The sequence below is a fragment of the Taeniopygia guttata genome, chromosome 4A (assembly GCF_048771995.1).
Source record: "Taeniopygia guttata chromosome 4A, bTaeGut7.mat, whole genome shotgun sequence".
NCBI classification, from domain to species: Eukaryota; Metazoa; Chordata; class Aves; order Passeriformes; family Estrildidae; genus Taeniopygia; species Taeniopygia guttata.
This window is the reverse complement of record NC_133029.1, coordinates 11,260,930-11,286,906: the sequence shown is the minus strand read 5'-3', so window position 1 is coordinate 11,286,906 and position 25,977 is coordinate 11,260,930. Positions and strand designations below refer to the sequence as shown.

General features: G+C 38.8%; 1 protein-coding gene across 1 annotated transcript in view; it reads right to left on the bottom strand.

Moving 5' to 3' along the window:
- The window catches only part of COL4A5 (collagen type IV alpha 5 chain), a 75,372-nt gene that overhangs the window by 44,874 nt on the left and 4,521 nt on the right, over positions 1 to 25,977 (bottom strand). The window contains exons 2-7 of the mRNA XM_030272302.4: positions 7,812 to 7,871; positions 3,159 to 3,248; positions 1,783 to 1,827; positions 1,024 to 1,068; positions 855 to 917; positions 59 to 112 (exon numbers count right to left, since the gene is read on the bottom strand). Coding sequence (XP_030128162.4) covers positions 59 to 112; positions 855 to 917; positions 1,024 to 1,068; positions 1,783 to 1,827; positions 3,159 to 3,248; positions 7,812 to 7,871 — 357 coding nt within the window. The remainder of the gene's footprint in view (positions 1 to 58; positions 113 to 854; positions 918 to 1,023; positions 1,069 to 1,782; positions 1,828 to 3,158; positions 3,249 to 7,811; positions 7,872 to 25,977) is intronic.

The following is a 25,977-nucleotide window of genomic DNA, read 5'->3' as shown; positions in this document are numbered from 1 at the left end:
TATTTTTCACAGTAGAAGTCTTTCAGTGGATTACAAGACTGGGAAATCTTTTACTTACAGGAGGCCCTTGTAAACCAGGAAAACCTGGACTGCCTGGGAACCCACGCTCTCCCTTAGGGATGAAGAAAATTATTAGTCAACACCAAACCAAAACATAACAAAACCAGGTAATTCCAAAGTCCAGTTTACTTGTTAGCTTATGACTCCAGAATAGAAAATTGTATTGGAACAAGACAGAATAATCACTTAGTAAATTCATACAACTGAGGGAAACAAATTTCCACAGTCAGGTGTTTCTGCATACTTCCAGGCAAAGTACTACACTACAGAGATGGAAAACTCACAGAATGTTACAGAAAATCAACTGCTTTGGGAAAATCCCAACGTGAAGCTAAGTAGCATGTCAGAATGAAATTACTCCCTCCAACATGGACACTGAATCAGTATTTTCAATATAATATTAAAATGAATAATTAAAAAGTCTCACTGTTAAATAATGAGGTTTTCTTGGTAGCATGAATCTACTACAATGATGAGACACAGCATCTGAGGTAATTATCAGACACAGCTCTCAGCTGCAACTTCTACAAGTAAGGATTAGAACACAGAGTTTAACCACACAGGCTGCAGAGCACACAGTGTTTTGTCTTGGTGCTGGCAATTTCTGGCAAAGCTTGTGCTTCAAATACCAGATCATGACCCCTTCTCTCAATGAATTATCTTGGAATTACCTTCACAACTCAGTAACAGCAAGTACTGTTACACACAACAGACTAAACCTATTGGGTACAGCCGGGAGAACAAGAGCTTTTTACTATATTATTGTTGCATTCAGATTTTTTAAGAAATTCCACCTTTGTTCCATTGCATCCTGGGATACCCTGAGGTCCTGGTGGCCCATCTTGTCCTGGCAATCCCTTTAAAATACAACAGGGAAAGAAGAGTTAAGAGTGCAGGATGCTCTTCTGGGCTTGAAAGACAAAAGGGAATGGATTTGTAGCTACACGGGCCATTCCTACTCACAGGAAGTCCTGGTGTTCCTGGAAAGCCGGGAAGCCCTGGCGGTCCCTAGAAGGAAATGAACCATGTGTTTGAAATAGTACAGTATGAATGGATGCAAAAGGATTTACCATGATTGCATTAAATGTAACTTATTTGTGCAGGTGTAACTAAAGACAAACAAACATCTGAATCACATGTAAGGAAAAAAAAAATCATGCTGACATGGCATTCAAAGTTCTTACCAATCTTTCAGGGAAATAGCCACAAAAACATAGAAAAGACAATGAAGAACTACTAAAGGAATAGATTACACATACAAAGAGAAAATGAATAAACACTTGTGGTGTGAAAAATGGATGCAGCCAAACAAAGTCAGAGATGTATCAATTATTACCAGCTGAGGTGTCTGACAGATAAAGCAAAGGCACAAAATCTAAGGGACTTCCAGACGAGTCCACCTCTCCTGTATGGACTGTAGACATATTGCCTCTACTTCAGAATACACTGAAACAAAGGTACTGCCACTTGCTTAGGTCCTGTATTGCAAAATGAGTATTGGGGCAGCTCCCCCTAAACAGTTTATGAAATGCAAACAATATGTAAGATAGTATTGCTCATGCAATTAATTGTAAAAAGCAGTACAATCTCTTTTGGTGGGTAGATTACTCCTCAGATTTAAGTGAATTTTTTTTCTTGTCAGTCACCACTTCAGGACCCACCCAATGCCTGTTGGTCTTTATTACTATTGCAACATCACCCTAAAACTGCATCAATACTTACTCTGATTCCTTTGGGTCCAATAGGCCCTGGAAGACCATCGTCACCCTAAAAAACAACAACAGAAACAAACAAGACCCCACACTCAAGCTGCAGTTTGTGTTTCTATCAAATGAAACTACTCAGTGTCTTTATTTAACCACTTTGAGCAGTTAGGAAAGATAAAAGCCTTAACTTTCTCCTACATGTTCATAGTAAGTGGGCTAAAAGTTATAGCAGCTGCCATTTAGTAGCTGCCACAACCCCGAGTTAAAAGGTTCAAAACTATTTTAACTTTTGGCATTGGACTCTGAGCTGAAAAGTATTTGTTCCAGCTGATGACCCATGCCTTAGAGGGAAGTTTTTCCTAAAGGCCCAGTGCTTTCAGGTCCCTGAGAACCTCAGGGTCAGCCCTCCCATGGAGCATCCTCCAGCGGCCCCGTGTGGGCAGAGCAGGGGAGCTCAACACGGCTCACACCGTACCAGAGCTGCTCTGCTTTATGATCATCATAGAATCACAATGCAGAACTTTACATCAAAATCTTAAGAAAACGCGTTTATGGAATAAAAGTGTAGCAAAAGTTTTTAGTCGAAGACCCCTGTGCTGTTTCAGTCTTGTTATAGCCAATTAATCTTCTCTTTCAGTGTAGACTTCCTTTATTTTTTCTTATCACCTGCCTATTTTTTCCTTGGCTTCTTTTTTGTGTGCTTCTGTTAGGTTTATACTATGAGCATTTATTTTAAAAAAAGGCAGATCCCAGATATCCTTATATTTCTTAAAGGCAAATATATTCAGAGGAATTTTACTGCTGAATTACACCATCTGAGTAAGGGTACAATTCAGTAGTAAATAAAAGTAAATGGAACCCCTCCAGGGAAAGCCAGGAGCATTCCTCAGCTCTCTGCACATAGGTTCAATGAGGCCCTCATTTGCATCACCCCACCCAAACCCAGCCCAGGAATCCTATCCCAGGAATGCCACCAGGTGCAAACAACAGTTTACCTACATGGTGGGAGCCCCCAGGGCAGCTGAGAGCAAACCTCTGCTCTTATCAGTAAACTCAGCTAAGCCAGGATCTCTTTAGTGCAAGGACTAACAAAGCTGCATCACAGCACCTTGCCAAGCCTGTTCTTTGACCCTAATGTGCAGCACCTAGTGCAAGGTAGTGCTGGCAAGCACCTGTGTAGGGGAAGAACTGGATAGCAAACTCAGAGCAATCTTTTTCCATGGGCTGACTATTCAAACTAATCAACCAAAAGACCTGTTACATCCCAACATCTGAAGATTTTAACTATTAAACCAATGATAATCAGGAGTTCTGGAATTGCTTAGGATCAGCACTACAATTAGGCTAACACAGCCCAGCACCTTCATACCATCCAAGTGAATTGGGACTTACCTTTGAGCCTCTTGGACCAGGTGGTCCTTCTGGTCCTGGAAATCCAGGCAAACCTGGCTGTCCTTCCAAGCCTGGGAATCCTCTTTCACCCTACAAAATGAATAGGTGGTGGTGGAGGTGAAATATGACAGAAACAAAATATAGGATAGAAAAATTTAGAACGCACATTATCTTTCTTCTTTTCTGTAGGAAGTCATCACACTGACAAGCTAACACTAACCATCTCACCTGCTTAACTAAAGAAATTCCTGAACAGGGATAGATTTACCTTTAATTACAGCACTCAAACTGATTTCATGGGTTTACAAGTTTTCATGGAGTGTTCTCCCCTGCAAAGCCAATACAAGTACTTCTGCATGCTGTACAGTTAGTCTGCTACCTCATCTGAAAAGTGACACTGTGGAGGAGTGTTACTACCTCAGGCCAGGATATGAAAGGGTTAGTGTGTCCCTGAAGGAGAGAAAATGAGGAATTCAGGAGTGCCAGATAAAGAAAATATTAGGTAAAACCAGATTTTGGAGCAAGCTCTGGCATGAACTGTGTTTGCACACTGAAAAAAAAAAAACCAGCTTGTGTACAAGAGGCATGTCAGATGTGTGAGGGGCAGGCCAGGCTACAGAGTGCCTTCTAATCTCAACCTGATCACTCTTCTTCACATTTTTGTTACAGCAAGTAGCATCTACAAATGCTAGAACAGACTTTTAACAGAGGGTTGGCTTTGTGTCACCTGAGGCTGAGGAACTGTTCTCTAAAATGCAACTACGCCAAGGTCTCCACTCCAGTCGTGGAATGGGGAAGCCAAGGCCTTCAAAGAAAGAGAAACATCAAGTTAAACAGCTAAGAGGAACAGAAGAGGCAACAACAGATGCAAGTGAACTGCAGTATTGAAACTGAAATTAGTATTTTCCCACTTTGAAAGTGAGCAGCAAAAATGAGAGTCTTGCATGAGGAAACTGTTGCCAGGGCAACTCCGGTGGAGTTTGCCAGCAAACTACCCCCAAAAGCAAACAGATTATTTGAAGGACTATGATTGGAGGCAGCTGAGGGAGTACATCAGACATGGCCTAAGGGAACTTACATTAAAGTTAAAATAATTACAGTGGAAATAGCTGCACTATAATCCCTATTTTTGATAAAAAATTGGTTAAAGAAATGTGAGCAAATTTTGTGGAAAGGGAAACTATTCTGATCCAGTTCTCTTTGAGTTTTTTTTTTTAACTGTCTTCTACTTAAACAGCCTATAGATGATTCCATAAGTGACAACCATTTTCAGATGTTGCTTCTGCCTCCAGATTTTCCTGTTCCCCTCACCATACCGATTTTCATGAAGATTTAGATGCTACAAATTTGGCAGAACAAACTGCCTGCTCACTGCAGGAACATACTGAAATGGAAAAGAAATTTAACAAGTCTTCCACAAAAAGTCAGTGCCAAAATAGACATATTGTTGGGGATAGAATGCAATTAAGTCCCTGCTTAGTGTGCAATAAATTTTCTTATAAATTCAAAAACTCACTAGGCAGTTCTGCTCACACAGAAAGAACTGCGGAAGGTTGGATACATCTTGTTTCAGACTGGAAGCTACTAAACTAAAACAAAAATAGCAAAGGTTTAGGTCAACCCAGATGTCCTCTTCCAATCCTGAAAATCCAGGATTGTTTCCATACCAAAATAAAGTTGCCTCAGCTATAAGCCATCATTTGCCTGGGGAATGAACAAGGAATCTGATCTCAGTGGCCCTCCATCAGCTACACCAATACAGCAAAACTGTCAGCTCACAAGCTTGAACGTGGCTGTTGCTTGGAGTGTAGAAAGAAAAAAAATATAGGTAGGAAACACCCTAAAATTATGCTTTGCTGCAGCAAGATATAGCCAATTAAACAGGGATACAGAAAAGTTTGGCAGACTTCCATGTACTCTAATAATAGGACACAAGTAGGGCTAGATGCAGTTTTAAAGCATAGACAAGTAATTCACATTTCTAGAATTTGTTCTCCAAAATCCCATATTTATAAATAAACAATATGGGGAGAGAAACCAGATTACTTACATTGATGTGAAATACTCATGGCAAAAAAAAAAAAAACAAAAACAAAAAAACAACCAACCCAAAAAACATTTTAAATGGAGGAAAAAAAATCATCAGAAAAGGAATAGCTGAAGAGCCCATTTTAATGTCTAAACACATGAAAGAACATGGCTGTAACATTTGACAAGTGTGGCACATACTTGCTTCCTGCCCTTGCTATGAAAATAGTGAGTTTCAAAGAGTCCAAAACCACTTAAATTCATGTACAAAAGTCCATAGTAATACCAAAATACACAGCATGGAAGAGCTGATGCTTCAGCCACCCATATTGTTCTCCACCTTTGTAAATAATGGGGTGAAAGTAATGGCTGCCTCACATTATAATGCTAGCCAACAAATTCTTCCTCAACTCCAAGAGCACTAATTCAACACATTTAAAACTACAGTATCTAATCAAGACAAACACAGAAATCCCCTCTGACCAGACTTGCATTCTTCAAAATGCATCACTCCTGGTTCAGAGGTCACTGCAGGATGAAGCAGTATTGGTTTTGGAAACTTAGAGCAAACGTATAACTAAGTGATACACTGTGAGGGATCCAGCTAATCATCTTCGGACAGCCCTTGACATCTTGCAGTAGTACAAGAATCTAGGAAGATTCAAACAACAATTCAAAACGTAAGCAAACCAAAACAAAGAATTTATAAGATTAAAGCATTAGGATTTCAGCTACAGACCTTGGGGCTCCCCAGAGCTGAACTGCTGAATCCAGCAGTGCATCAAATACTGAGGGCTTTGTAATTATAGGGCAACCAACAATGAGGCGTGTACAGGTGTGCTCAAACAAGTTCCACTAGCAGCACATCATACCTAGGAAATGTGGGGCTTTGCTTTTCATCCTTCCTTTACATAAGGTACATGATGGTCTGCAAGCTTCAGAAAGAATATTTTAAAATCCTCTGGCATGCTTCAGGATTATGCTGTGTTTACCTTTCTTTAAATGCCTTCAAACTGAACTTGAAATAATTTGTGACTAGTTAGGATGCATCTGGTTTGGGTACCAGCATCCTCTAGGAACATTAACCAGGTTCATGTTTGGCTAACCAAATCTAACTTGGAAATCTTGCCATCAAGGGAATACCATTCTTTGCTAGGTATGTAAATAGGGAATGTACTCAATGAACTAAAAGCAAGTAAATGCCAAGGAATGACCTCATCTGTCTGGAACTATCTGGATGGCAGGTGTGGCATTGAGCATTACCTTGAATTTTGGACAGTTGCCTTATTTAACCTGAGCCAATAGTAAAACTCTGCACCAGCACATTATAGTGCCAGTATTTTGAATTACTTTTGTTCATTTAAGGTTACATTTGTTTATGCAACTCAAAAACTCCCCTTGAAATGTGTCAAAAATTAATCTAGAGCACTGAAACCCTCCTAGAACCTTGCTGAGATAGGGTAAGTGGTTTGATAAGACATGCTTCTCAAACTCTGTTATCAGTTCACATCTTTAGGACAACTCCATTGTGTCTCAAGCAAACTGTTCACAAGACTAAGAGTGGAAACATTTTGGGCAGCCTCTGCCCCTTGCAGTGATCACATCCCATTCATTCCCTGTGACAACAGCAGCTACATGGGAACTATTTAAACACAATTTACTCACAACCAGGCTTCCCCACAATGAAGAAAGAACAGAGTATTTGCTGGGTTCACAGTACTGAGCTGTTTATCTACAGTGCATTGTACCTAGAAGAAATGCTGGGCACCTGCTGTTTCCTCAGAGAAAAAAATTGTAAAACAATAAGAAATAATGTTGACAAACTTGAAGTACTGTACAGATATACTGAGAACAGGCAGTGAGACTGGAAGGCAAAGCTGCAAGGAAGCAGGAAAGCTCCAATATGTCAACATGCATTTCTCAGCCTTAGGATGCCATCTGGGCAGACCAAAATAGCTTGTTGCACCTGAATGAGGTACACAGACATAGTTTTTGCAGTGGGGATAGTTTTTACTCTGCTTGATTCAAGAATACATCTTTGGCCTTTAACTAGTTGCTTACTTGGATGCCAGCTGTGTTGGGAAAGTTTTATGTGAATTTTGTCACTCCCACTGTCCAGCTCACATCTAGACAGTGACAGCAATCATCATCTTTGCTTACAGCTGTACAAATTAAGAGGTGAAAAGCAGTACAAGTTCAGAACATATTAGTGAGCATCAACTACTTATGAACTGGCAGTGCAAGAAAAGAGAGAAAGCAACCTACACTCACTCAATTTTAAAATCCCACTGAAGCATTACTAGCCTAGTCATTATGCTACATTCCACACCTTAACTTGTCAACACTAAGTAGTTAGTATAGGCAGGACTTGGCTGTAAATAGAAATTCTTTCTATTTTACTAGAGTTTGTCTCTTCTCTAGGGCTTTTTTTTTTTTTTCCAAAATGTCAGATAAATGGAAAAAAATCTGTGCATTAATTCCCCATTCAAAGACAAAAGATATGAACAAGAATTTAATTCGTAAGCTGTATCCATTATCATCCATAAGCTTCAGTTACCAGAAGTTTGCATATGGTTCAGTCATTTGTGTGCTGGTCTCACAGTTAAAAAAAAAATAAAAATTTACCTTTTCACCTTTTACTCCACTGCAATCACATTTGGACAAAGATGTACATCCATGGCAAGCCTTTAAAACATAACGGGAAAAAATTGTTATTAACTGGCATAAGACTATATGAAGTATTTAATATTGTCATAAAAAGTTAAAAAGTTTGTCTAAAATGTAAACCTATAAAGTTTGTCCACCAGCCATTATACATGTGTTCAGCAGACAGTTAACTGAAAGTAATCACCTTTAACAATACCGATGTTTGTAAGTATTTTACATTTTAGACTTCCAAATTTATGCTTAAGCAGCACAGTGCAATACCTATAGCCAAAAGCACCAGCACTTTATAAAACAGGCTCTGCAGCACACCTCCAGCTGAGAAGAGCCCAGTTATGCTTCCCACCAGCAGATGTCAGGTTTTGCACAAGAGTTTAAATCAAGCCTGAAGGTTATGAGCACATTTGCAAGAGTTATTAGACAAATGCTTACTATGTGATTAATTCTTCCCCCCATAGTTTACTGAGAAAACACATTTAAAAACCTCTAGATTTCATGTAGCTGCATTCATATACCAGTGCAAAACTCGACAAACCAACTACAACAGTCTCTAGCATAAGGTGACAGGCACCCAGATTTCAAGGGGTTCAAAGGAGAGGGATATAGAAGAAAGGATAAGAAGATCCAAATTAAGTAACCCTTCCATACCACATTTCCTTAGATTGCATTCTTCCACCCCCCTTCTAACATGGAATATTCCTTAGAGCCCTGTGTTGATCTCAGATTAACAAATGTGTTTACAGAAGTGAGATTTCCAGAATAAATCCTTTTTTTTTGGTAGAATTTTTCTACATAATACATATTTCAGACCTCTTCATAGTTAAAAACTATGAGCCATATTAGAAGATGCACTATCTGAAACACTTCAGGGTTCAACTTGTTCTGAGATCAGGTGCAGCACTGTATTAAAAACACAGAGCTAATGCTTTAAAAGTTTGAAAAGCTAAGCATTTGGGGTCATCCCCTTCAGTAATCGACAGAGATCATTATGTACAAAGTTTCAATCAAGAAACTGATTTGCATGTCAGATCTGAAATACACCCACACTTCAATTCTAGCCTCCTTTACCACAAAAGCATTTAGAGACATGACCCATCCCTTACCTGACATTAGGAATGTCCTGGCTCTTAGCCTAAACATACTACCAAGATCAGTTTGAAAATACAGAAGTAACTTAATTCACTTGGAGCTACAAAATCCCAGGAGCTATTAAAGCATCTTGCAGCAGAAGGCAGAACTTTGAGATTTAAGTCCAGCAGTGATGTTACATGACATGACCAGAGTGTCTTTCCTGATCTTCCATGTGGCTTTTGTTACCAGTTTCTTGGTGTTATGTATATGAAAATGAAAACTTATTAGTTAACAGGGGTTTATTGAGCCATTCCCTAGAATGAAATTGAATCTTTCCAGCCTGGCTTTCAAAGATCAGGCTGGATGAGCAACGTGGCCTGACCTCATGGCTGTCCCTGTTTGGAACAGGATGCTTGGCTAGATATTCTTCTGATGCCCCCTTCAATCCCAGCTATCCTATGAATTTGGAATCTGATCTCTTTCACTTTTAAAAATGGGTTTTAAAAAAGCAAGTTCATTGTGAAGCAGTTTTAGAATTAACCTCTTTAACAAAGCTTCGTTTAAAAGGGATTAACCTTAGTTCCATGCAATATTCCCTTCCCTCACAGTAAAACCTTGCTCACTGTGTGCAGCACTGATTCTGTGTGACAAGGATGGAACCGTGAGAGCAACATGGAAAACCTCTGCTGCCTCCAAGAGGTGGGGGAAGATAATAAACTATATCAGTACATACCAAAACCCACCAAAAACTGTTCTAGAACACAGAGGTTTAAATAACACATACACCAAAAGCATGATCAAGATCCTGCACAAAGAGGAGAATTTATTCAGCCTATGGAACAGAAGAGACTCATTTGCAGCTTCCACAAAATGTTTCTAATAGATTTTTTTTTTTTCAGTTTTCAGGTACAAGGTTACTGTTGGGATGAACAGGGAGAAAGGGAAGCTGGGAGGGAAAAAGATGATATGAGACTACATGGCCCCTTCACAAAACAAGTCAGAAGGTGAGTTTTCAGACAATTAAGCTCAGGAGTCTCTGCCCTTTGCTACTCTATGCTGAAAGCTGCTTTGTCAGTGCTTACACATCTTTAACAGTGATTCAGCACCAAGACCAAATGTAATAGATCCAATTAATAAAACAAATGAAATAACTTGGTATGGAAGGAATCACTCAAAGCAGGGCAGTTTAGGCAGCGTGCACAGGTCCTTGTTCAGCTGCAGGTTGAATAACAACAGTGATGGAGATCCCACAGCCCCTTATGCTGCAACTTGTATCCATTAAAAGTTTCATATACAAAGTTTCTAAAAAATGTACTGCTCTCCCTTTATCTTGTTTGCACCAAAGTGCTTTGATTTAAACAATGAAGGGGTTATTTTTAAACCTCTGTCTTCCAAAGCAATTTATATATTCAGACTGGATTTCTTATGTTTTGAGTAGCTTCTTAATCTATGTAATTAGCCCATGTTGGAGAGCCAGGAGTACTCACTGAATGCTTTTTGACAAATGCTTTTTGGTTTTGGATATCCAGTTCAGATGCATTACTTGCAGGAAGGAAACATGGTCTTTCTCAGACAGCAGTGAAGGGAAGCTAAAGGCCTGTAATCAGAAAACTTTTCAAATACCCACTGTAATCAAATAGTAGTAAATTTTTGGCATAAATCCTGGGAAGATCTATTCACACACAAGCTTATCAAGAAGTACTCCCCCAGCAGAGTCACTTATCTTCCTGCACAAAAGCTGTATTTGGCAGACTGTGCTTCTCATTTGCATTAACTTGTATCTGCACCAAATTAAAGTATTCTTAATTAAACAGTCTGAATTTAAAAAAAAAAAAAAAGCCCTGGAAATCCATATTATCTCAAGATCAATTAATGCCACTTAGAGGTCTTATTGCTGTATAACTTAAAAAAAAAAAACCAAAGTAAAACATGGTGGCACAGAGGAGAAAAAAGGCTTAATGACCTGCTCTGAGTGAAAGCTGCCTTATTGTTTAGACTTTTCAGTAATCTCAAGGCCATTTTTTTTAACTTGGCAAAGCAGGCACAAAAATTGCACTACAGGAGATTGCATACTACATAACAAGTTAGTACAAGTTTGAAAATCACTCAGCAGCCACAAGCTAGAGATTTTGATGTCACAGAATCAGTTGTGTATCTCACATGAATGCTAAGGAAATCTAGGCTCCATACTATGCATAGGAACACTTGGAATTTCTCCTGCACATGAACAGTAAGTTATCTACATTTCAACCACACAAAGAAAATGGATGTAATGGCATTCCAAGTGCAGAAAAATCTACATTAAGAGTTAGATGATTACCATCAGTACTTTACCCTTAGTAACCAGTTAACCATCCCTAGTTTTGAAAATTATGTGACCTCCTGGGTTTCCAGATATGGAAAACTGAATTACTCCAAACCTCAGGGGAACTCCAAATTACACTTGATGCAGTTGGAAAACCAAGCAAGACTCTTGCCTTGTATTATTACCTGGCAGCCAGAAGCCTTCAGTAGCAGTCCTGTTCCTGGCCCTGGCCAGTAGGACACACTGTCTTAGGTGACAGAAGATAATAAAAAATATTTGATATAATAGTGAGCTGTAGCTTGACCATAAGGAGCTGGTCACAATCTCCATATCTACCAAAATCTTTCAGTTTTCAACTACACCAAGATGAATAAGGAATCAAAGCAGCTTTTAAGAACTCAAGACAAACTGCTTAGATTTGCTCCTTACTGTGCTCCTGTTGCCTCCCTGCTCCTGTACCTGCAAAGATGAATGCACTATCACTGCTTATTTCCTATGCTGACTTTTCCATAGCAAGACACAACCAAAGGCTCTAATTAATCTATTCAAGTTTAGCTAATCCTTTCACTGGATTTTCCTGACAGCTTCTACCCATTGAATCTGTGTGTAGAGAACAAGTCTTTTCATTAGTATATAAAAGGAGGGATGGTATTGGTTTACTGGTCAAAGGATAATTCTTCCAGAACAAACTTGGTCTTTTGTGTATTACATGGACTGAGGAAAACTGCTTTATGCCACCAACAGAATGCAGTTTTGTTTGTTTGTTGTTTTTCAGTTTGAAGAAAAAAAGTACATATTCCTACTCCTGGTTTGTTACAATCAGCTCAGTGAAATGAATAGCCTAAGTCATCCTCAAAATGTGCTGTGGTTAAAAGCCTGCCTTCTGCATTGGGCACATTCCACTCCTTTCTCATCAGGCCCAAAGACCTTGGTTACAAGACAATTTCAGCATATTCCATTCTCACCCCACCTCCCAGCTGCCACTCACAACACTATTGGACAAATATTTGTAAAAAATACTAGGAAGATGAATGCTGCTTCTGGAGAGAACAGTAACTTGGGACTCTGAAAACTATGAAGTGAAAAAGAAGTGATTTACCATTACATACACACCTAACAGCTGGAAAACCTAACAGCTAATAGTGTGCACATAGGGAGGGGTTTAAGGGAGCACCCAAACCCCTACATTAGAATACTTAATAATGTATTAGTATTAAAACATATAGGAGTTTAAGAGTAATTTAATACTCTTTCCACAAGCAAGATTACAGAGGGAAGCCAATAATTTCCAAACCTTGACAGTTACAAACTACCAATCAAGAGAAGGTGAGGCTTCTTACAGAAGCACAATAGGTGACTCAATGAGAGTTCTGACATGACCCAAAAATTTGTTTACAAATGAATTCTCAATTTAGGTATCAGACAACTGGATAAGAAAAAGAAAAGATAAATAGCTTGAACAGTTTGTTTATTCTGACATCCTCCTTATGTATAATTTTATCACAAATCAAAAATTTCCTGTTTGACAACTCCTCTCATTCCTAGAGGAGCAAAGTGACATTACTGAATGCAGTGATGCAGTTTGTACTAACAGACTTCATACTTTTCTTGAAAGCTCCCTTCTGACAGCAGCAGGAGGTCAGAAAAGAATCAAAAGCCTGACTGTGGACAGCCACTGATTTTAAATGCTGGTGTCACCTGTAATGCATTAAGACCCCCTCAGAGACTTAAATGATGAAGCTTCAGTGAGGTTTGACTTGCACACACTAATTTCATAAACAGATGTTGCCTTGAAGGGAACCAGACAGTTATTTGACACAACATTGTCAGCTACCTCACCAGGCAAGGACTGTTCCCTCTAGTTGGAAAAAGATGCACAGAAATCACTGAAATAAATTCTGCCCAAGTAAAGATGGCCAGAATTTTAAAACAAATTGAAAACTGCAACAGACACTGATGACTGGAGAACTTCACTGAACTGTAGAACAATGTGAGTGAGAAGCAGAGGAAAAGCAGTAAAGGCTAGACAAAAAATGTTAATATACAGTCATATCACACTGTGTAGCAATTGCTGTTTGTGTCCTCTATTTGTATTTTCCCATACTTTTTCCTAATGACTCCCTTAGGATTTATATGCTATATATAATGAAGCTTTTTGATTGGTTTTACTAACTTGCTGTTCTCTAGAATAGTCAAAGGAAGAACCATCCATAAAACCCATTCAAAAGCAATTAATCTCTGAGGGCTTCCATGCAGCATACAGTCTGTCTCCCCTAACAGCTCTTCAACCTGAGACTCATAACTCAGGTTTTTCCCAGACAAAAGTAACAGAAGCAATTCTGCGAAGCCGATGTGGTTATGAGTCCTTCCACTACTTGCAGCAGGTCTGACTGCCCAGCCACAGGCAAGGAATTGCTGTGACTCAAAGATACAGTCTCGGCTTGAGCATGGACACACAGTAACTTTATCTTTTCCTTTCCTTCAAACATTTTCAAAGCTAGTAGAGCACTTGCTCGTGTTGGTTTTAGGTTAACAAGCGCCTCAGGTCTCTCCCTTCTGTATTTACAAGCAACATGTGACCAGTTACTCTTCTCAGCAAGTTAAGCAGATAATAAAGTCACCATAGTACCAAAAAAAGCTGAATGAAACATGGAGTTTTGCATTCAGATAGAATCACACCAAACCACAAGGCAGTGGCCAAAGAACTGCAGGTACATCAAACCCTTCAAGTTCTAGCACAGCATGCATCAGCCCCACCAGGTTTTTACTGCCAAAGAAGGGCAAGAGGGGTTAGAAACAATGGAAGTGTTAATTAGGCTAAAATCCATAGTTTTGAAGTCTTCTAGTCCAGAAAACAATGAAATAGGACTTCCCAATTCACCAAGTCTGACTCTAGACCACATATTTGGTAAAATACACTTATACCTTGGAATTCATAGAGTATCTAAACTAACTCAAATACACACAACTTTACTGCTGAGAAGCAGTTTAACAGTGTTTTGTAGCTCATAAAAGTTCACTGTAGAAATTGCAGATTTTCAAGCTGCTCTTGTTCATGACTTAGGATTGATAGAAGAGAATTTTCACAGTAGGGACTGCAATTACCTGTTAGACATCTGTGAAAGGTATTCTTAGAATAAAGCTAATACACAGTGAACAAATGCTTAATGCTATTAACATCACCCTCTGCTTTCAAATATGACAGCTTACCAATTGCCACCATAAGTTCAGCATCAGAAAAGAAAAGGAGCATAAATACTGAATAATTCTATCAATTATAAAGACTGACTCTGTTGTTCATTCTGATACAGCAAAACATCAGTTACAAATGCCTTTGATCTAAGAGGATGGCTTAAGTAATCTTCCTGCTGTAACCATGCAAAAGCCACAAACTCAATTATTCATACCTTTATTTATAATGCAAATAAATTCAGCCTTTCAATTCTAAGCAAAGATTAAGCTTTTTTTTGGTGGTGATCTTGAAGAGTATCCTCATATTCATTAGCTTGCCAAGATCTGTGTAAGAAAACACCTGTGCAGTTTTCTGGCTAAGGATTTACTGCTCCTCCAAGTCAAAGATTTCACCATTTATCTTCAGCAAGCTGATTTTCCCTTCACTTGCCTGGACAGAAATATAACCAACAAACAAAAGGTTCTGTGGGGATTTGACAAGCAGAGTTAAAGCACCTATTGTGAGTTCTAATTATGATTTCACATCCATGCTCTTTAGGCTTAAGCAGGAGTACAAATTTGAAGATAATTTATTATTCATATATCTGTGTGAAGTCAGCTATGGCAGCAAAGTCACTACAGGTCTCTAATCCAAATGGCCATCCTTTTCTCACTAAAGTTGTGTATTTATGGGCAGTAGCATTGCTAAAGCAGAATATGAATGAAATGCTTTTACATGCCCTTTTAAGGAATTGTTTCCCTCAATCTACCCAAAGATGTGAAAAGAATAAATATCATGGTCTACATTGTAAGAGTCAAAATATGTTTGCAGAAGTGCTTGGCTTTTTTTTTTTTTTTTTTACTAAGGGAACTTCTGGCATGCAATTTCATCTGTTGCACCTCAAGGCACTATCTTTCTTTGAAATCTGTACAATATAAGACCTGTTCAGACTGGCAGAGTTTTGGTTGTACTAGCTACAGTTCTGGCCTGTAGAGTGAATGAGAACACAAGAGGCAGGTTAAAAACCATTCTCAAGCACCTGATGGATAAAAAAACCCTCTTTTTCCTCTGAAGGGGTAGCACTATGTGCTTATTGTTTAGATACATTAATAGCTACTAATAATAACAACATGGAACAACTGTAAGTGATCTAAGTCTAGTTATCACATCCCACATGAATGGTCTGATTAACTGGAAAATTTAAGAATAAATAAATTCTCTTAGAATACAGTTACTACAAATTGGTTGGGATTAAAGGTGTACTTAGAAAAACCCTAAAATTATAAGCAAGAAAAGCTTGGCATAACTACCTTCAGAATATGCAAAAATTGAAACAAGTTTGTCTGTGTTAAAAACATTTTGTGCTACAAGATGTCGACAGGAGCTCTTATCTACAGAGGACTGAACTTTTCTGCCTGTACCTTGTACTAAAACAACATGGAATTTATTGCTTTAAACTGAACTATTATGGTTCTTTAACAGTTTTTCATAAAGAGTATCTTTCACAAAAGCTTCTAGTTAAAATAATGGCAATACTTGGAGCAACAGATCTTACCACAGACCAGTCTAACTACAGGCAACTTTTGGAGTCAAGGACTCTTTACTGAATGAACACCCCAAAACTTGAACAACTTTGATGAATCCCCAAACTGCAACTATTCACCCATTCAGAACAGGAGGTATCACAACCAGGCAATTTCTCTGTATCTGACTCCTGAACCAGAACAGAAGACAAAGTAGAAGAGCCCATCTGGGCATCTAACTCTCTACCCCCTTTCTCAATACTTGGGTTTAAGAAGGCTGAGGCTGACAACTCTTCAGAACATGAAGAAACATTAGGCAGAAACTTGAAGTACAGAGTTTAAGGAACAGTTAGCCCTTACAAGTCACAGTAGTTCACTCCTACTTTCTATACAGTCTTCCATCTTCAAAAATGATCGTTGCCCTCTGCTTTAAGGGGCACTGCTAGCCTTGCACTCAAGTGTAGGTGAGGAAAAGGACATGGACAGTTCTCACCACTTCTGAAAACCCTAAGGTTTCTGCAGTCTATTAGTCTTACAACACAGAATGGGCTTCAGTACAGTATATTTTACTGAGTGAGACACAAAGTAAAATAATCAGATAAGCTCCCTTGCCCTTCTCACAAGTATATCAAAGCTACAATTGAAGAGACCTGAGAAGCCAAATACTTCCGGCCTAATGAACATGAATTTCCAGACAGCTCCACATCAGGCTGTATGAATTGGTAAAAAGTCCTTTAACAGCAACTTAGAAGTGCTATCTTTTTGCTGCCATCCAGAGGCTGCATCTATGTTTAGATTTGGCAAGTACACCTCCTGGTAAACAGTGCAAGCTAAGAGCACTAAACCAGAATGCAAACGACCAGGTGGCCTTCTCAACCCACTCCATCTCCACATTAATGAACTGACAGATGCCAAACACCACATTCATTTCCTTCAGCAAGCACTGCAGCTGCAGGAACCTCTAAATATACAGCATATCTAGAGAAACATCCTAAACAAGGTAACTCTGGTTGGCTTTGCAGTTTGGAAATGCATAAATTTCATACCACCTCTGCAGGCAGTCTACACCTCACTACTGCTCACTTCAGTTCTAAATGCTGAACTCTGAATGCAAGCCATCTTCTAACTTTTATACAGACCATAAGTGAACCCCTAAACAAGTACTTAGTAAATTAGAGGAATGGTTAGTCTTAAGCATGCCTCCATCTTTGCCTGCACAGCTACACATCTCTACAACTCACACCATCCCTGAGACACCCACATGGAGCACCTGGCAGTCAGTCAGTGGCAGGATACAGTAAGCCACTTGACTTTTCAGGAAGTCTCAGTTTTACTTTTATTTTACACACAAGTCTCTAATCACCAGCCTCTTGGGGCTTCCTGATTTTTTCCAGCTGCAAATAAGAAGTGCCATATGGTACTCATTACAGGTTAAGATTTAGTAGTCATTTAGGACCTTTCCCATGTGACAGGTGCTAGATGTTGCCACTTTCTATAACCACGTCCAAATGTAACACAAACCTAGACCAAACGTCAGTTAGGCTCCTAAGTCTCAGATATGCTTGCAAGCCAAGTATTACACACTCAGAGCACCAGTCATTCTTGCACTCTTCTTTTACTCCTTTCCCAGTTAAAAAGATGGAATAAAGACACAGACATTCCCTGGAAAAGGCCCTGTTCCTCACCCTTGTCCATATGACATGCAGTAGAAGAAGCTTCAGTTCCCAGTCCTGTTAACAGAGGTCAGGCATTTGTCACTGACAACTGCACTTTCAGGTGTCAAGAGCATGAAGCAGACCTCACAAGAACAGAAACCCATTTCTTCCTTGGAGAAAGGAGGCAAAATAGAATAGCATTTCAGATTAATCTAACTCCATTCTGGTCTATTTTGAAACTACCGAGAGCACTAAATTAATACCAAAGATTAAGCAAATATACATGCTAAAAAGAATAGAGGCTGTGCAGAGTGATATTGCACTGAGATGTTATCTGAAGAAGTCCACACCCTCCTAACTGCCAGAACAAGACCTAACTCACTTGAAGGCTTGGTGGGTGTCTGGGGGATTTTTTTTATTTGTGGTGGAGGTGATTATCAGCTCTATTCTCCTTCAGTTCTTGGACCAAGTATCATAGCTTCAAGGTTCTTCTAGTTTGAGCTGTTTTATCATTTGTTTATGCCTGTGGCAGCAGCACACTCTATGTGTGCTCTTTAACACCTAAAGAGAGCACTACAGGCAGCACTTTCCCTGTGGTGCTCAATGCTAACAAGGAGCTACTCTCCAGCCCCAGGAAATCAGTTGGAAAAGTGGCACTGAAGAGGGCCTAGCTAAACAAGGAAGCAATGAATACCAAACAATTCTCCTAACCTGCAAGTCAGAGGCACTCGTAAAAGAATGGGGCATCAGGATCTGAGGAGATGGAAGATCCTTTTATCCACATGGGTTCAGAAATGCCTAAAGCTGATAAAAGTTGAATATTCAGTGAGAGGTCTCAGATGCCTGTCCAGAAACTCATATGTTGAACTTGAGCAGAAATGGAGTACCCTCAGTGTCAGCCTCTCAAGTTCATTCACTTAAGCACTGGTTATGTGCTACAGCAGTGAGGTACTTCTGTGCAAAATGCACATTCCTATGAAGGAGTGAGCTTATGGTGAATTGAGAATCACAACAGTAATTTCCCAGACTATCTTACAGGGAAAAAACCAAAAGGGGGCCTGAATGTATTTTATTGCCTTTAAAATGCTGTAAGACAGCCCCAGGCTAGTGCTAGTAGAACATTCTATCTAGCACATGCAGATCTTGGAATTTGATACTCAACTTTGATTAGAATAAAAAGATTCCACTCCCTTACACCAGCAAAATTACATCTAGAGGCTATAAATTACATTATCCTGAGAATCATTACATTCAGATTGCACTGATCATCATGAAACAGAAGGCAAGTCTCAGGAATTAAGTCACACTTCTCAGAGACTTGCTACATTAAAAAAATTGAACCCATGCAGTGAAGTAGTTGAAAGGGCCATAGATTATATCTTTAAATAAAACATTAAAAAGCCAACAAAATTTTTAAAGCATTAACATTGTATCAATTACAGGACAGGCAAAAGAAAACTCATCAGTGCTAGAGAAAGAAGATACAGAGGGACAGGAAAGACACTATATTTTTGTTTCAAAGGGAAACAAAAGGGGAGGGAGGGAGGAAGGAAATCTTCAGTAGCAGCACTGAGCTTCTCCTCACTTCAATACTTGAAAATTTACATTATTGCTTTTGTCAGCAATTGATTTTATTCAGAGTCACATTCTGGGGGTTCCCCAGTAGCAAGTTGACAATATGCAACCTGAAGTATCTCCTTGCAGTGATTCTCTGACTGGGTCCAAGGATGTCAGTGAGCTGTCTTCCTTGCAACATCTAACTAAAATACTGTCAGTTTTTAAAAGGGTGGAGGTGGGGGCAGGTAGGCAAGGAGAGATCACATATGGTTCCAACACCCCAGCCCAATAATTAAAGTAAGGAGATCCATTCATAAGAAACAGCCCTCAAGTATTATTAAAACTTGAGATGCAGTTCAATCTGAAGCTTGGCAGGAGTAAGAAACAGCCCCTGGCACTTGTACTCACTCCAAAATAAAGTCACTTTCTCTAAGGGAAAGTATTCCCTCAGGCACCCCATTTTAGGGAGTATACCAACTTCCACAAGTGCTATTTGCAGCCAAACATATGAAAAGAAAATAACCTTCTTCAAGTTTGACACATGCTCTGCATCCCACAGTAATCGGCAAGTTAACTGCAAATTTTGAATTAGGAGCTTCCCCACCAAGTTTTAACATTATTCCTACAATAAGCAAGGTTTGGAATAGAAGATAGTGTTTCAATGTCCTTTTAGACTGCAACTATTTGAGCAATAAACAGAAATTCAAAGTCAGCAAGAAGTCACCAAATCTAGACTCCAGAACAGAAGGATTATGCTTCCAGCCTAAGTTTTACTATGATCCTACAATAAATTAGCTTGGAACATCACCTCTTCTTAATTTTGTTATCTACACCGAAGTAAAACTTGTCAGAATGTTAAATCCAACAATACTTTTGTGGTGGGTGCCAGGTGCCCACTAAGTTCCACTATCTCCTTACCCGGACAGGAAAGAAAAAACATAGCAAAAGGTTCCTGGGCCAAGACAAGCACATGGAGAGATCATTCAGCAATTAGCATCACAAGCAAAACAGACTCAGAGAAATAAATTTTATTGCCAATCGAAAGTCAGTGTAGGGTAATGAGAAATACAAAAGAAAAAAGACCTTCCAACACCTTGCTCCTGCCTTACTTCTTCCCAGCTTAACTTTGCTTTTAATTTCTTCACTCCTAGCCCCCACCAACACAGGAGGATTGGGAATGAGGGTTCTGGTAAGTTTGTTACACCTTGTCTCTTCATTATCAGTTTCGAATGATTTCCTTCAGAAAATTCATCTTTACACTTTAAATATTCACCTTCTGCATTGATTCTTTTAGCAACTGACACTACACTCCTGAACACCACCAGAAAGCTTAAGGTCATCCTTGTTGCCTTAAGTAATTTTCTACCCAAATGATCAGCATACTCAGAGTCATAGAGTAAGCTGAGTTGGAAGGGACCCTCAAGAATCACAAAGTCCAGCTCCTGACCATGCTTAGCACCATTCCCAAGAGTCACACCATGTGCCCTTTTCTTACCTACTCTTTCTGCTATCAAGACAAAAATAGCTATGGAAAAGCTTACACTACAATTTAGAAAAATACGTCTCAGATTAATGGGCTTGTTATGCTAAACACATCTGCTTAGCCCAACTGTTTAAAAAGACAGGGGAAAAAAAGTACTACTATTTCCATTACTATAACAGACCATGCTCTTCCGCCACAAATACTTTTGCAGCATATCAGCAATCTAAGGCTCTTTAAAGAGGCCTGTTTCATTACTCTGATTTTTGGGTACAGTATACCCATGTCCTGAAAATACACATTTCCTGAGCATGACTAGACCTGTCAACAAGCATCTTCTCATCCAAGCATGAAGAAGTTTTCTAGGTTCACTTAGGATACAAAAATTCATATATTAGACAGAGATGTTTTAACACTTTATTATTGCCACTGCTTTAAGAATATGAAAGATTCTAGAACAGAAAAGTGACTTTCTGCTGATACAGGAGTGTCATTCATTCTATTGCCAAGAGGTTTCCATTAGCATTCTGGCTCAGAAACGAAATAAAATTATGTATATACTCTTCCTTCAATCAGAATTACAAAATCATTTCCACCCAGACAAATACCAACTTCTGCATGGATGTTTTCACTGTGTGTCTGGGCAGACTCTGGGCACAGCCTTCTAGCAACTTTCATGGCACTACCTTCCCTATTAAAAAAGGCACCAAATGAATATGGAAAGTTAAACTACCAAAATCAAACACACTCGATCTTTGCAACTTACAGAATCACAGAATGAACTAGGTTGGAAAAGACCTTTAAGACCATCTAGTCCAACCCATGATCTACCTAGCACCTCACCATCAACTAAACCACAGCACTGAGTGCCATGTCCAGTCTTTTTTTAAACACCTCCAGGGCAGATGATTCCATTGCCCAATCATTCTTTCAGTAAAGAATTTCTTTCTAACATCTAATCTAAACTTCCCTTGGTGCAGTTTCAGCCTGTGTCCTCTCGTTCTGTCAGTTGTTGCCTGCAAGAAGAGACTGAGCCCCACCTGACTACAGCCACCTTTCAGGTAGAGAGTGATAAGGTCACCCCTGAGTCTCCTTTTCTCCAGGCTAACTTCTCATTCCCTCTAGATTTTCTCCTTATTATTTTAAATATTGTTAAAATTCTTAAGTCACTAAATAAGTAGTGTTTTTGCAGAAATCTCAAATCTTTTTCCCTCATTTCTGACGACACAGTGAACTTATGAAAAGAGATGGCAAGGTCAAATATAAATTCTCATTTCTCAGCGCAGAAGCTTCCTTTTCCATCTGAATAGCTTTGCCCTTTAGGGTTGAATATACAAGAGAAGTGTTCTAACTAATTCAGAACAAGTATTTTCTATTATGAAGTCAATTCCTATTGTCTGAATGACAGCTAAAAATTACCTTTCAGAAACAATGGTTTCTGCTGTCTTTCTGTGTGACAGGTTGGTTCTAAGTAAGTTGACTCAAAAAAACCCACTGCCTCATAAAAAGGATTATTTTAAAAAGATTTTAAAGCTGAGTTCATAAGCTCCTTCACCCAAACATTTTTTTCAGTGGCATTTCTTGTCAGAACATCACAATTTCTAGGAGCTGCAGACTTGTCTAGCCTTGCCTGCAAGTCACATTAGTTTTCATGGCTTTAAGTAAAGCGATTTAATTGTGGGTTTTAATAATTGCTACTTTAATTCAAGATGTAGAAGGAATGCAGTTCATGGTTCAGGGTGGTCATTTTCTTCCTTTCTATCAGATTCCCGGGGCATTTAAGCGCATAAAGAGAAAAGTTTGCTTTTGAAGAACTGATGATACATTTAACAGATACAGACTAATGCTAGAGAGAAATATATTTGCGACTCATGAAACAAAATCTTTCCTAAGGAAGAAAGACAAGCCTTCATTGCTAATATGGTGAATTACAAAAAATCAACTATAACTGCGGAATTAATGGTTGCCTAAGCTTGACAGCTTTACGTAATTAATAACTAATGTTTGCTATACTTTCACACAGAATGCAGGAGTTGGAGTGGATAGGAACCAGAACAGACAGAAATAAAACTAACTATTCTGAATATACTGTAGGTTTTTGTTATGTGCAGAGTATTGGAGAAATACAGGTAAGTCCAGTATATATCATCACTTCTTATTTCCCCTAGCTACTTTTAACTAGTCCAAGGATTCCAAGTCACAAGTTTACATCATGCTGCTTATACTATAATGCAAATTAAGTGACTACTTCATACAAATTAAGGCTTATCAGTCACATCTTTCTAGATTAAGACAGAAAAGTAGAAATCTCCTACTATAAGAAAAGCATGAAGGAGTTGGTAATAGGAAAACAAGACTGCCAGCCTACAGCACTGCAGGCAAGCAAAAAACCAGAGAACCCATTGGTAACTGATTATTCCAAACATCCAGCTAATTATTTGAAACAGCATTCAAAACTCATCACTATTACAAGGGCTCAGTACAATTTCTCTCAGTACAAATGTTGTAGTTTACTTCACTTTAGCACTATAGTTGCCAGATAAAGACAAAATTTTATACTTTGTATAATAAAGTTCTATGTTTTTGTCCAGCCCGGTAACCATATAAAGACAGTCAAACTGAAAAATAAGCTAGAAAGGAACATCTGCATAGTTCTGTTTCATTTTCTGTGCAAAAGTACTAAGATATTGTGACTTCTGTCACTTACAGCAGTAGTTCCTAAAACAAGCTGAGCTGAAGAGTCTCTATGAAGCTTTATCTTTCCAGTGAATGGTTCTGAATCTCTGAAATGAAGCCATTCCACTGCAGCTCTGGATATTTGCCACGGCTCTCAGGTGAGTCTGTGCAGAAACAGCACCTAATAGACCTGCCAAACCTCTATTTCTTCTACCAGAGCCAATGAGGTGACCTTATCTATTGGAACTAGGTCTCCAAATACAACAGCAGGACAGTCAACTACTGCAGAAGAGAAAGAGATGTCAGGAGATTAAAGTCTTGATTTTTTTACCAGTGAACCACATCAACAGCAACCAAGGATTTCCTCCATGCTCATTGCTCCTCCTGGAGAAGGGGTGTCTGCCACATCAACAGACCTCAGGAGCAACCAAAGGTTGTGGAAGTCTGGTTTCTAAAGGCATCTACATTCTCTAGGAAGCAGTACAGCATAAATATTTTTATATAAATTAATGGTGTGGTTTAAAATTAAGATTCACCTTGCTAACAACTAAAGCCAGTCCTAGAATAAACACATTTCCCGAGATGTTTGATGCTTTTCAGCAGAAAAGCCTGACAGATACAGACACTGGCAAAAAGACTTACTAACCTGTGTTAGTATTCACTTCAGGGAAGTGAATAAGCCTTGGCTTATGTTGAGGAAAGAGAGGGAAAAGCAGGATTTCAGCAGAGCTGCAGCAGCAAAGCTTATCTAGTATGCACTGGCATCATGTTAAACTAGAGCAGGGCAGTTCTGCAGGTCTAGCTAAACCTCAATGAAACAAATCATTCTGTAGATAATAAAATAAACCAAAAGTAAAACAGCAGTGTCTTGCACACATATGCCTTTTACAGTGCTAGGAGAGAGAAGAGATTGAAATTCAACTCTGACATTTTAACTCTCTGTAGAGATTAGGTAAAAGAAACAAAATACATATGAGACTAAACTATTTCTCTTGCCCTCCAAAGGGAGGGAGCAAAGAAATCCAACAACAGAGCTGCAATAACCAAGAGCCTTCAAGTGAGGTGAAATCCATAGCTTTAAAGCCCCTTTCTTTCCAACTCCTAACACACACTCCTCAAGTAAAAAAAAATCCCAAACCAAAACCCCTAAACATTGTCTATATTGCCATTACAATTTCTCTTCTGTTCCATTATAACATATACACATACAAACACATTGACTAATGCACATACAAACACATTGAATAATACACATAAAAACACACACTTTATAAGACACCTTTACAAAAGTGGAAGACAAAATTAAAATTCTGAATGCTATATGCTGACGAGATTATTTATTAACTAGTAAAAACTAAATTTTAAAAAAACCATTTAATCAGATACCTTGCAATCTGCAATTTAACTTAATGAATTATGATTAACTTTTAATTACCAGATATGAAAATTGTCTTAACAGAAAGTACACCCAGGAGCACAACTGAACTTCCACAAAATTTTAAACATTTAGCATAATTCAAGCTGGAAGGAGCCTTGGGTTTATTTAGTCCAGTCTCCTACTCAAACATGTAAAAAGAGAGGCAGGGTTTCATAACTAGGAATCACACAATATCAGTCTTTTGAAGCAGACTGAAGATATGTCTACTAATACATTAGTTTCAGCATCATGCCTTCTGGAAGAAGGGAGAGTAAAGGATTAACAGGCTTCAGCTACAATGTAAAACTTGTAATGCAGCTTTGCAATTATCTAATTGCCTTTCATTCATCTCTCTTAAAATTAAGATCACATCCTGCAGTCTTTGCTTCTTGCAGTGTCTCACAAGTTGTCCAAGAAATACTTAAGCTCTGAAAGAAAGACTCAGTCAATTGCAAAGCAATTTTTTAAAAATAAGCAATAGATTTCTTTTTATAAATAGGACGCTTTCCTCTTCATCTCAGCTAGGTTTATTCTGATGACAATTTCACATCACAATGAAGCTTTTTCTCCCCACTTAGCAACTACATACCCAAGATGCTCAGCACATTGCCTTTTTTTCAGACACTGTACTGTACCAATGATATTTAATAAGGTTTAATTGCACTGCAAACCTTTCAGAGGAGGGTAGAGAACACTGCTTAGTGATCATTAAAACTGCATCAGCACTCTATATTTTGAACAAGTTTTATTTCAGGTACTCTCGAGAATAGATGGTTTACAGCACTAAAAATTCTGGAGTCAACACCAGATTGCCAAACACTGCATTGAGCAGGAATTTCAAAGCACCCCAGTGGTTTTTAATGTTACTGACTCCACACAGCATTATGAAACAGGCAAGCAAGAAGTGTCTTAATTCAAAGCAATTTTGTCTGGTATTATCACCTCTGGCAGAGGCTACTTTCTATTCAGTGCATTTGTGCAATACCATTTCCTAGAACATGCACCTGAGCATTGCCTGGCTATCTTGCTCTGGGGTGATCAGTGGACTGTTTGCACAGCTGATACAATTGGATAAGGAAGTTTTCTCATCTCAGTGAAAGAAAGGTAAAAATGCACAATGCATCTTCACTGCATGTGCAAAACACATTCTTCCTTGTACTTTGCTCCAGACTGAAAATATGCACATTAGATTTGCTGGGATGCCCTTCATGATTTCAGTAGTTTTGTAATACAGAAAAGTTTGCACATGTTCTAGTAAACCCAACAACAGC